Source organism: Melanerpes formicivorus, unplaced genomic scaffold (genome assembly GCF_026170545.1).
Source record: "Melanerpes formicivorus ecotype bairdi unplaced genomic scaffold, bMelFor1.0.p_v2 SCAF_5, whole genome shotgun sequence".
In the NCBI taxonomy this organism is placed as follows: Eukaryota; Metazoa; Chordata; class Aves; order Piciformes; family Picidae; genus Melanerpes; species Melanerpes formicivorus.
The window spans coordinates 32,107,393-32,120,771 of NW_027142357.1; the positions used below are offsets into that span (position 1 = coordinate 32,107,393).

The following is a 13,379-nucleotide window of genomic DNA, read 5'->3' on the forward strand; positions in this document are numbered from 1 at the left end:
GAACACTGGAACAGGTTGCCCAGGGAGGTAGCTGTGGCCCCATTCTTGGAGGTATTCAACATCAGACTCAACAGGGCTCTGGGCAACCTGATCTAGTGGATGATGTCCCTGCTCACTGCAGGGGGCTTGGACTAATGACCTTTAGAGGTCCCTTCCAACCCAAACCATTCCATGGTTCTGTGGTTTCTTTCTGCTAACAAATTAACTTGACAATTCATCCAATTTACCAATTTCTAATGAAGGGACAACGGCATATTAATTGATACACCCAAGCACAGACACATGTGACTCTGCTCCACCTGTGCACCAAAACTGTCCACATTCACAGAAAAAAGCATTCATTATTTGTCTGCCCAGGACTACCACACCTGGAGAACGTCCTGTCTGTGCTACTTGGGAATTGACTGGTGTTTTGTTTTTCAACTGGGAAACATTTCACAAAGTCATCTTACCTGCAAACAATATTCACACTGGTAAGGCTTCTCTCCACTGTGAGTTCTTTTGTGCCTTTCCATGTGATACTTCTGGATAAACCTCATACCACATTCATCACAACGAAATGGCTTTTCACCTGATGAAGAACATGCAGAAATGTTAAACTAAAAATATAAACCAACATTCTTCCATACAATTACCACATCAAATATTACATTTTCTATGAGAAGTAATAAAGGTGATTCAGTCTGTTGCAATTGAAAAACATCACAGGGCTTGCTCACAGCACTACATTCCCAGTGCTCAGTAGCTGATGCCTCAAAAACATTTTAAGCCTTTACACTAAAGAAAGAAAAAAAACCAACAAACCAACTTTAAAACTACATTCTTACCCTCTTTCTAATGTAGGAGAAGTTATCTGAAATCTAACAAATTAAGAACTGCAAAGATAGCCTTCCTCAAGTACATAACATTTTGATTTGTATAAAAACACCTCAATTCTCTCACCAGCTCATTAGCTCACACCCATCCTTTCTACAGGAGAATTATGCATTTCCCAAGCTTTTAACAGTTATGTACTTTCCATTTTTCCCCCCTTATCTGTATGTAGAGCTGAAACAACTGCTCTGACAATGAAGAAAATCTACCATTTTGGCTGCAACTTATATTTCTTTTTAAACAAAAATAATTAATTAAAATTGGTCTATTTTAAAATTAAATTGAGCTGAAAACACGAAACTTCTGCAGCTGAGCCAGCGTTTTCATGCCTACAGGTAGTTTTTTGTTTAGGTTGTTTTGCTCTTTCACTTTCATGTAATATTTGTTCAGACAATATCCATCGCCTTCAATTCACCTTCCGTTCACTTCTGTATTTTGCCCCTCACAAAGAAGCCCTGCAACGCTTCTTTCAGAACATGGAGTAACTATTTTTATTTCTTTTAACTTCTGCCTTACATCTTCTCTCTGATGCTTTTTATTTTCTAGGTTTCTCTGACAACCCCTAAAAATTCCATGTGCATTGAAAAAGTTAGTTGCGCTTGTATGGAAGTTCACTATTATTTCAGCGAGCGCACCTTCAACAACAGTGATCTTTCCTCCCGAGAGTCACTATGACATCTTTTGAGCTGTCAGATCAGGGATTGTCTTGGCAGTGCCTGTCAGCATCCTCTTTATTCCGGATACTGTACTGCACTGACTTCTGGGATAGAAACCACCCATCTTTTGTTTCCAGAAATATCCAGACTATTTCTCTTTTTCTGAGGCAGTTTGAGTCTTCAAAATTATTTTATGAAGTAATTTTATTGGATTGTTACTAATAACTATTAAAATGTTAATCACTTTTGTATTATTATTTTAAATGGCCATAGTGTCTATATTCCATTCCTTCTACAAATGGAAATACAGTGCATTAAATGCTAATATTTATAGAAACTAGAAGGGAAAATATCACCCACACACTTGATCCTAGTCCGATCATTAATGCCCAGAGTTTCAACCTTAATTCTAAGCAATTTCTAAATCTCTGTCTTCATAAGCTTATGTCCTATTTCCAACTCTTAATCCTTACCTCTCCATGTGGCTCCTCAGTCAATCCCTTTCTTGGATGAAATTATTCCAATTTATTTTTTCCTACATTAAATTATTTCCTCTCCTAGGATCTCTCAGCTTCCATCCATTCTCTTTCTACAGGCTCACCACCTCAGTATTCTAACTCTTCCTTCATATTTAGTTGGAAGGTAACTTCTAACATTTATTGCTTATTAAGAATCACCACAAAGTTTTGCCTTTTTCAGCACTCTTTCCAAACCGTGACACCTGTCATATAATCCTCTCTCATACTGTCTATAAGGAAATCCTCCTCCCTGGTCTATTTCTTGGTTTTCAAACTTGAGTTTCATTTCTCATGTTCTCTTTATTCACTGGGCACGCCTACTACCATGGTGTTTTACTTGCACCAAGCCTGTTGAGAGTTTGTGAATCAAATTTCAATCCTTGCCTTTACTTTTAAAGATGAGGCAAGACATTTAGGTCTCGTTCCTGTGTAATACCTGGGAACCCTTCCATTTACAAAGACAACGACTTAATCCTTGTTTTCTTTCACTTTGCTCCACTATCCTACTTTGTATTTCTTTCAAACCACCCCTTCAAACAACTCTCCTTACGTTATCTGGGGAGTCTGCTTTCACACTTAGGCTTGTTTTAGAGAAAAGAGCATCTGTTTGGGATAAAAACTATCCTGAGCGTTACAGAAGCCAAAACTAAGTCAGAGAAACGAGGAAGCTTAGTTTTCTTGCAGCTCTGAACAGCCCTCTGAAGAGCTGTCCTGCTATATTAGGAAATGCAGAACACTTCACTAATACACTTACCTTCAGCCTTTTACTCATTTCTGTAAATGAATGATCACAGAGTTCCTTAACATTTGTCTGCTCAAGCTGGCTATTTGCTGGCAGAAGACTCTCCCAGCTACCCATTTCAAGGCTTAAATAGGGGCAAAGAAGGTTCTGAGGTTCAGCTATTTATCAGAGACTTTGAGAGTACATAGGAAGGCACTTCTGACTATGTCTCAACAGGAAGAAAAGTCTGGGGACACTGCCCTTGAATTACTCAAGACAACACAGAAAATTCTATTTTTCAGTGTAACTCCAGAGCACTTTGGAAGAAAGATTAAGAAATACTTTGTAATACTGATACCATACTTAATTTCTGCTTTAATCTTCATGTGGGAGATAATGTTAGGAAATGATTAAAAATTAACATGAAGATATGCTGCTTAGAATAATTTCTCCCTAGCAGAAGCCTGGAAATCTAGATGCCTTCTGCAGTTTTGTTTTACTTTTCAAACCAGATCTATTACAAATCATCATTCATAACAACCTTTTGCTAATGCAGGGAGAATCCAGGACATATTTTCCTGAAATGTCTTGGTGAATGGGAAAGAATCAGAAGTACAATGAGGAAAAAAAACAAGAGGGGGGGAAAAAAAAGTAAAACCCAGTTTTTTAAAAGGTAAATATTTTAAAATGCAATAATTATATGCATTATTTACAAAAACAGCCCATGTTTTGTGTCTGTGTTGGAAATCTAGTAAGAACTGAGCAATAGAACCGTTTATAGAGTGTCACGCATATACAGTACGGAGGCTGTAACAATTATAAGCTCTCAGGCATTTCAAAATCCAAACAGGCAAAATACAAATGATAAAATAGCCAAGGCTAACATGACTGAATAAGATGATGCTTGATTTGTTAGCCCCAAGGTTGATTTAATTGTTTAAAATGTAATCTCATTTCTCCTGTTTAAAATGGAACATAGGGTGGGTTCCAGAATTAGGACACATGAATGCATGAGTGGGCAAGGTGTGTAGAAACATCTCTAAGCAAAAAAAGAAAGCAGACATATTTGGGGGAAAACACCCAACATTCAGCATCTTTGTGAGCCTAGTAAACTCAAAATATGGAAAGGTTTGTGTACCAATGGCTCTTCCATCTCTCACAACCAAAATGGTGATTTCAGTATCCTCAGTGACAGGTTTAGCAGCAGGGTTCTAGCCCTCCTCTACATACAATTATTTCTAGTAAGTGAATTCTATATTACTGCAATGTCTGCTTTTAGATGCAACTATTTAATTATTTACACAGAATAAGGCTGTTCATTGATTGATTCCTAACTCCCTTGTAACATTTCATTTGAAGGAGTGCTTCAGAGAACTGAATTCTTATCATGCTGGAGGTAGCTGGAGCACCTGTAAATTCAGGGCTTGTAACTGGTATAAAATGGGGATTCTCAGTGTTATTGTTGTCTTCAATTAGCTTAAAATAAACTGGGGGGGGAAATTATAAACTTCTTTAAAAGAATATGAAGCATCCTGTTCATCAGTGTTTTGAACACTGCACAAAAGCTAGTGCTAAAAGTGGTCATTCACAGATGTAAAAACGCAAAATGACAAGAAAAAAAAAATACAGTATTGAATTTATAAGGAAGATTTCTTAAAAGAGGATGAATAATACAAAGAGCTTTCCTTTACTTCCAAAGCAAAACACAGAACCACTGCTCATTTTTTGGTGAGTAAAGCAAGCTGGAAATTCAGCTTCTCTGGATGGGTTCAATTACACAGCTCTGAACAACAGAGTAACGTTACACAGACAGCTAAGGCCCAGTAGTGACCATTGTCACATAGCTGTGAAAGCACAGACAGGTATGCAGAATGCCAATTAGCTACACTGTAACTGGGCCAAGCCAAAAATTAAGCACTAGTCAAATACTTGCTAACTAAACAGACTTGAAAAAAAATTTTTTCTACTCCTGGAAGCTGGGTCTTGGTTGTTTTCTCCTAACCACCTGCTAGCTGTCACCAAGGAAGACACCCACAACTCAGCAATTTACACGAAGCATCATCTTCAGTTTTATGAGAACAACCCAACTATACCTCAGGATGCTGAGGAAAGGAGGAAAACACAGTTACCTTAAAAAGTCAGATAACAACCTGGTCAATTTGTTAAAAGGCACCCTTTTCTCTGCTGAACAAAGACCTGTATATGTAAGAATTGGCAAAAAACCCACAGCCCCCCCACCACCACCACCGCTCCCCCCTTCCCTTCAAAGCTTACAATCAACACAGAATTCTCATTAAAGCTAGAAGTTGAATTTTAAAAGAAAATTAAATCCATTTATAAAACATTTGCACTCAATAGAGAATTAACTACATTGCCCAGTCTTTCATTTTCAAAGCCACGTACAGGGAATAATCCTCATTTTAAAAGAAGCAAGAAAAACTTCCAAAAAAGGTCAAGACTGCACTTAAAATTTTTGCCTTTTGGGGGGAAGGGGGTGGGCAGATAGATAGAAGAGAGTGAATGAGCATTCTTTTCAAGAATGGTATCTGCACACAGTGGAGGCAGCATGGTTCACCAATTCAGAGCCAAGAGGAAAGACTAGGAGCAGAACAAAGACACGGGACAGAAGAATGGAAGACTCTTCTGTGGCTGACTGGCTGAAGGACACCTACTTAGTCTGGACTCATGGCAACCTAGGATACAAAAATCCCATAAACAACAGGGCATTTGTGCATGTAACTCCCTGTACACTGCTCTGAAAATTCATTTTGTGGAGTTTTTTCTCCCTCTCACTCTTACACATGCACACACTGCACTGCGTGTTCGTAGCTTCCGTATCCATTTAAATGCTACAGCCAAGAAACACTGTGCACATTCACCAGCTCTGCTTTTCTGAAAAAGGGGGGCTGAGAAATTGGCATCTAGTCCAAAGGGACCATATCACAAAATATTTCAAGAGGGATTGAAAGGCCATGCACCAAAATGCCAAAAACCCAATGAAGCCAAACCTGTTAAAGAATGTGGTTTGTGCAGTGCAAGAAGATAAAAAAAATATAACCATGTGCAAACTTTAACTCTCTTTGGCTTAAAACTTAGGGCCTTACTAGACCTATATCACATACTCTTCCATTTTTTTTTTAAACAGTTCTGAATTAAACCTTAAAAAAAAAAATTAATATAATAAAAAGGGGAGGGGGGTGGGGGGGAAGTAAAGCTGATACTAATACCTTTGGGGTTAGGCATTTTGGCCATTTTAGTCCTGGCACTTTTCCATCAAATTCCTAAACAAATAAATAAATAAATAAATCTAGAGAGAAATGTGATTTGGAAGTTCCCACTGTCTGAATTAACTTGAGGCAACTAAAGATAGAATTGCTTAACAAACCTTGACTTTCATGAATGCACAAACTTCAGGATTTGCTAGTCTGGGGTTATTTATAGAATTCTCCTCTCAGATTTGCTTACTAGAGTTCATACTCACTTTAACAGCCAAAGAAAAAGGGAGCAAGTTGAGCAAAAGCACAAAACTGATTGATTTGTTTAGAGTTTTACAACATCTGTTAATTTAAACCAAACCACAACAGGGTTTTAGGCTGCATACTTATTACCAGAAAGGCTGCCTGAGTGGGGGAAACAGTTTTTAAGCACGCCAGTAAAGATATTCAAGGCACTATACTCACCAGTATGAATCTTCTCATGCCTCTGTAGCAGGTACTTCTGTATGAAACGCATGTCGCACTGACTGCACTGAAATGGTTTTTCACCTTGAACAATATAATTCCACATCCATAAGTTAATAACTACACACTGTTGTTTCTGATAACTACTTTTGAGGAATATTAAAATGTCTATTAAATAAAACCAGCATCTGAGCGAATTCCAAAGAGACTCTAATACCAAGAAAGCATTTGCCTTACTGAGTATATGAACTGCAGAATTCCTTCCAGGATCCTAGGGGTCACATTAAGACTAGCACAGAAGACTGATCTGAAGTGGCTGTAATTTCCTCATGAACAAGACCAACCTCGATGCTGGCATATCACTGCATTCAGGACACTGGCAAGCTATGATAATGGTAAGTACCTTTGTCACTTTCTCCGAACCAGAGAGATACCTCATCAGGCAAATAAGCAGCCGGAGCACATTTTACAAAGGGGTCAATTTTGGCACTTAGGCTACAAGTCAACCCATTACTTTCTGATAAAGAAAGAAAAGAAACCTTGTAATAATTAGGTCTTCAGTTTATTAAACATAAGATTAGCTTTTTTTTTTTCTGGTATTCTTTTGACACTTTGGTGCATGGAATCTCTAGGCTTAGATGCCAAGTTAGCTACACTCTTAAAACTGAAATTCGCATAGAGCTGAAAACATTTCTAACATAAGTAAACAACTCTTTATATAGTAGAAAAGACAAATTTGAAGTCAAGCAGTACCTGTATGAATGAAGACATGTCTCTGTAAATGGTAGTTGGTTCTAAAGGCAGCATTGCAATGCTCACAAACATGAGATTTGTGGGTTTTCGGACCAAGTGATCCATCCTCATTTATTGTAAGGATCTATTTTAAAAAGAGTAAAATTTGTTCTCACACTACCCTCTAAAGATGTCTTATTAACTACAAAAAAAAAAAAACATTATTCTTTTTTATGCAGCAAATTTAAATATTTCAAGTTAGACAAGGCTAATTTCTACAAAGTTACGTGTTAAGCTCTCGGTATACAGTTCCAATTGCAGTCCAATCCAACTTGTGTCTCGTCGTGTATTAAGAGACAGTTCAACAAGACAGAGACAAAAGCAGCTCAAGGAAAATCAGCTCAGAGCTCCTCTATTCACAGCTGAGTCACATTAAGTGCTACTGTTTACTCTGTCCATCTGTTGGAAAGGACGCAAAGTAACCAAATCACCTCTGGCTACTGAACCGCCGTATGATCGTATTTTACTTTCTTTTCCACAATCATAACTTTAAATGCTTGCTAAAAGGCATTAAAACTTATCCAGGATAGTCACACAAATTATCTACATCTACACAAGACTGACAGTCTCAGAGGCAAAATTGTATTTTAAAAACAAAACCCCAAAGCCAGACAAGCAAGAAAATAGCATTATTGTTCTTCTCCCTTTTCAACAGAATATTGTTGACTCGACATACAGATTAGAGTATCTCCTTGACAAATTCGACTTGCCATACTCAGTTGCTTTGCTGTCAAACAAAGCCACTAATTTGATATGAAGCTGAAAAAGCTTAAATTTAAAAAATAATAATAATAATTGCACCATAAAACTTATCACAGGTTTTCTCTAATTTGTCAAAAAGCAAATCAGCAAAACTCTCTATAATATCTCTGGCAAGAGAATAAGAAAAATCAGTAAGCAAATCACATTTCTAAAAGCCTTACTTAACTGCAAGCAGAACTACAAAGAGCTTAAAGTAACCTTAAATAAAACAAGTTTAGACCCTTCTTATTAACAACAACAAAAAAAAGAAGGATAAAAGCTGCTAGGGAGCACATCTGCAATTTGATTAGCTACAATGCTTTAAGTTTCATGATAATGACAGTGATGAGAAAGAGAGTCAATAACTGAAATAGTACCTCTGCAATAGAAGCAAATACTGTAGGATCTACTTAAACATTTTTTAATTCTGCTGCTTCAAAACTCAGCAAGAGTGAAAGTCTCGAGCTAACAAATTCTTGTGCATTCACTCTGAAGGACAAGCACATTCATACGTTTGTAAGGTTGGTATGTTACAGCTCCAGTAAGTCACAGAGAGAGACAATAATTAACAACTGTTCTGGAACAACATACAGCTAATGAAACAGCGACTGCTTATTTGAAGTAAGTTTAAACACAGATTATTAAATGCTTTTCAGGTATTCGGGTGCACTTTTTAAGCAGTGGTGCAGCAAATACACTTCATTTCATGGTTATGCTAAACCTGGGCTCTTTTACTGCATCTATTCATTGCTCCATCTATGAAATGAAGAAAATTAACTCCGTCAGTGCAGTTTTCCTAACAAAAGCAACAAAAAAGCTTATGCGTGTGTGCGCGCACGTGTGTGTGTGTGTATGTGTGCGTGTGTGTGTGTGCGGGAGGGGGAAATGTAGGCAGGATTCATGAATGCTAATGACTTTTTATTTGCATGATGACTACATAACTACAACATACAATTCAGAGTGTTTCAGTCTATTAATTGACTTCCATGTGTAAAAGCCCCAGCTGTCGTTGGATGGAAAATCCACCCCGTTACACTGGGAGCACTAACTTACACTGCAGTAGGCTCTCACCTGTCAGGCTTGCAGCTCCTTTCTGCCTTTCTACTCTGACTGATTTGAAAAACGGGGATGAAAGAGCGAAAAGGAACCTGTTTAACAATTCTCCTTATCATTTTTCAATCTTTTGTGATCTCAAAAGCCTAACACTGACAGACTGGAAGATTAAAGGAAGCATGCAAGTACATGTCTGTAAAGAGAGACACACACGCCTCTCTTACCTTGCCATGTTTCCATGGAAGTGATCTGTGGACCTATTCAACCTGTATCTCCCTTTTGCTACCAAAGGGTGAATTATCTTGGTGCACAGGATTTGGAACTTGCTTCCACATCCAATCTGAAACAATTTCTCAACTTTCCAAGAACACAAGTGCAACCTGATCTGACAGCACATTGAGGAGGAGAAAAAAAAAAGGGGGGGTTTTGGACTTTTTCTTGCATCATCTCTTTCTTGATATTAGGGTGACTCCTTCAGTCTGCATTGATTTCAGAGCAGGCTTATTTTAATGCTGCTGTGTGATAACATATATATATATAAAACTGATTTTTGCCTATCAGAGGAGCCTGTATATGCTCTGGTTTAAGTCTGAAGATTAATAATGATTTGGGGAATTACTGGAAGATATAACACTGCTACCTCACGAGGTGAAATGATTCTGGGTTTATCTGAAGTGTGTCTCAATAGGAGAAAATTGGTTTCAGACATACAGGGATACATATTCTTCATGAATGGATCTACAAAGCAACTTTTGAAGTAACAAACCAGCAGCTATGGCAATAGTCTTTTGATATAAATCAATACATAAATGAAGATGATTATGACCACAGGAACATTCCCTACTGGTAAATTGGTTTATAGAGATTAGTAATCTTTTTTAGACTTTTCCAAACTACTGGTTTAGATTTCTTTTAAAACAACTTTTCACTACTATGCGTGAAGCATATAAAATTATCAGGCTCACAGAAAAACACAACTGGTATTAGATAGGTACAGAGTAATGACTTATAAATTGTCCAAAAAACAAAAAAAATATTTGGAGAGAGAACTGCCTGGAGAGACAGGTGTTAAAATACGTCAAGGGTTCACGTTGCTAAAGAGAGTTCAAAGAAAAACACTGTTATATCAGGTTTTGGTTTGGGTCTCTGGTGAACTTCAGAACTGCATCTTCACTGAGCAAACAAACAATTTCCAGCCTAACTACTTCAAATGATACTGAAATTAGTCATAGTCAACCAAATCTTCAGGTTCTTTTAATCTTGGTTTTGCCAAATCAATGTCTTACTTTTGCTGGTGAACGCTGTTTTCTTTTCTTCTTTTTCTGCAAATCTACTGGCTCTCGTATTTGTTTTTTGTCTCGTTTCTGCTGTTCAGATGCATCAGTAAAGGTAATTTCTTGCTTTACACTGATCTGTTAAGATACCAAGTGCCAGTTTCAGGTAAGGTTCTCACTACAGAAAAGCAATTTTTCAATTTTTAGAAGATGACAAACTGCTGAAACAGAAAACCTTTTCTGAGGGAATTATCTTGTGGCTTCGTTCTTTCAGAAATTTAAGTGAAAGGAATAGTAAGTATCGTAAATAAAAAAGGGCATGGTTAATTTCTACAGTGACATTTTGATGTAGCCTTTCGTTCACTTCCCAAGGTCTGTTCTCCTTCTGACCTGTGGTGATTTTTGAGATCAGCCCTTAAGATTAAAATCACTTCCATCTGTAAAACCATTCAGCTTTTTCATAGCTAATTTACTTTAGTCCGTGTTGTTGTCAATGCAGGATTTAACGGAATAGTTTATAATATATTTAAGACAGAAATATTCTTTAAGGAAAAAAAAAAATAATAAAGGAAAAAAAAAAAAAAAAACAGTACTAATGAAGATTTTCTCCAAAAAAATTTTTCTTGATCTGTAAACTTTAACAAAAAGCATGAAACTCAGATTATTCCATTATTTTTTTTCCTGACACCTAAACCACCTGATCTAGAGCTAGCAGAGTAGTGTTTTAACAATGCTACCTTTCTGAAAATGATTCTTCGTGGATAAATCTATCTGCTTTTAAAGTCCTGGTAATCATCCTTTATGTTTGAAGGGTAACAGTGATGATGTTGAAACAGATGCTCTGTTTTCAAAAGGAAGTCATCTATAATCTCTTTGGGAATGCTGAGGTACACATTCTACTGGGTATCGAGGAGGGGCATATTTATGGTCATGTATGAAGTGTCACAGTCCAACCTGCAGTGTGAATGCAATTGCTAAGCGTCCACATACTTTGCAAACATACAAGATGCTTCCTATAGCAAAAGAAACTAAATAGCACTATGAAAGGCATAGCTAGTATGCTCCTTCTAATAACGCTATTTATTCTGGTTTGTAGTTACCCTTGAACATTAAATATATTTAAAAGAGCACATTTTAAAGCATTAATTCTATAGTAACAGCCTGCTTATAAAATATGCATAAAACAGATACTTAAAAGATTATCACTTAATTGGCAAAATCTATCCACAGCCAGAGGCAAAAGGCATTTTCATAAATAGCATCCATTCATAAATATTTTGATATATCAGAATCTAAACAAGCAATTAATAGATTCTTGCCAGAGCAGGATTAGACTACCAGATCAAGCTTCCTAGTAATTTCTCCAATATTTCACAAAGAAATTGCTTACAGGGACATTAACAGCGTACTGCAGCCCTTGAGGAAGTCTGTCTTGCGTATCCATGTCATCATCATTTTTTACCGTCTCCTCATGGACCATGAGTTCATCGTGAGAAATCATCTCCTGCTGTCGAAGTTCACTCTCCTGTAACACTTCATCTGTCGCGAGAATTTCTTGGTGCGCCATAGTCCGATCTTGAAGCACTGATTCTTGCCGTTCTCCCGACACTCCAGACTGGTCAGATACTGCACCCATCCCTACCATAGCCCTGGATGACTGCATTTGGTCTATGCCACCACATTTAAGAAATAATCCTCCCAGCTTGTCTTCAATGTTCATTCTTAAGTGCAAGAACCTACAAAGAAAGTTTTAATAGTAAACATCTACAATTGGTTCTCTTGCTTAAAAGTTTTTACTTCATAGCATTTTATAAGAACTCAGTCAGCCCTCAGCATACACACAAGCACTCACAAAACTCACATCCAAACAGAAGCAAAGAGTTTGATCTCTTGTTTCAACATTAAAAGATTCTCCTTTCACGCACATGCACGTGTACACACAATTGAACACCTTCAAACAAAAAGTTTCAAACCCAAGTGCCTTGTCATTAGTGGCAAAAATCTGGTAATTAAATCACATTCCTCCTTCCTATTCCTTGGAAAACTGGTTTTATCCTGTGTGCCCTTTTAACTTTCTTCCCTTTTGACTGTCCTTTACAAATGCCTCTTTCATATTGGTCCTGCTCTCCCTACTCCTTGTCCTTTAAGTGCCCTTTCATTGCTGATACCCCAGGGCATACTATAGCTGCTGGATTATCTTAATATCTACAAGTGAGAGAAAAATGGGTTGCATCAAAAGAAACATGGCTAGCAGGGTGAGCAAGGAGATTCTGCCCCTCTACTCCAAAGTCATGAGACTCCCACCTGTAGTGCCCTGTTCTGGGGCCCCCAGCGTAAGAACACAGACCTGTTGAAATGCATCCAGGGAGAGGCCACAAGTATGCTCAGAGGGCAGGAACATCTCTCCTGTGAGGACAGGCTGAGAGAACTGGGGTTGTCCAGCCTGGAGAACAGAAGGCTCCTAGAAGACCTTACAGCAGTCTTACAGGACTTTGAAGGAGCCTGGAGGAAAGATAGGGAGGGACTCTTTTTCAGGGAGCACAGTGATAGTGTGAAAGGTAAGGGTTTCAATCTGAAAATATTAGGAAGAAATTCTTTACTGTGAGGGAGGTGATAGACTTGAACAGGTGGCCCAGAGAGGCTGTGGATGCCCCATTCCTGGAAGCACCCAAGGCCAGATTGGATGCAGCCAAATTTGAGCAACCTGGTCTAATGGAAGGTGACCCTGCCCACAGCAGAGGGTTGGAAGTACATGATCTTTATGGTCCCTTCCAACCCAACCCATTCTATGAAAACACAACTTTTTGGCTGAAGGTGTGTGTCAGCTAAAGACTATAGAGAGGTCAAATCAGTTCATAAAAAAAAGTATTCACTTTCACACTCACTCAACAGAAGCATTAGTCAAGAAACACGAGTTCCAGTCACGAACAACAATACCATTACATTGGCTTATGGTACACAGATAGACGTGTGTCATAATAATGTCATGACACTTGTTGGGAATATTAATTGCTTTGTAATGCAGGGTGGCAGACCTTTGTGAAGCTGGAAGTGGCAGCATCTTCTCACTG

General features: G+C 37.9%; 1 protein-coding gene across 4 annotated transcripts in view; it reads right to left on the minus strand.

Annotated features, from left to right (window-relative positions):
- ZNF148 (zinc finger protein 148) overlaps positions 1–13,379 on the minus strand; it is a 45,548-nt gene that overhangs the window by 9,674 nt on the left and 22,495 nt on the right. For 2 of the 4 annotated variants that reach the window (XM_068139041.1, XM_068139038.1), the window contains exons 2-6: positions 11,699–12,044; positions 10,321–10,446; positions 7,202–7,325; positions 6,449–6,532; positions 453–571 (exon numbers count right to left, since the gene is read on the minus strand). In XM_068139041.1, coding sequence (XP_067995142.1) covers positions 453–571; positions 6,449–6,532; positions 7,202–7,325; positions 10,321–10,446; positions 11,699–12,028 — 783 coding nt within the window. In that variant the 5' untranslated portion in view covers positions 12,029–12,044. Of the gene's footprint in view, positions 1–452; positions 572–6,448; positions 6,533–7,201; positions 7,326–10,320; positions 10,447–11,698; positions 12,045–12,655; positions 12,811–13,379 lie in introns of those variants that run through there. The other 2 variants (XM_068139042.1, XM_068139037.1) reach the window with 2 other exon arrangements.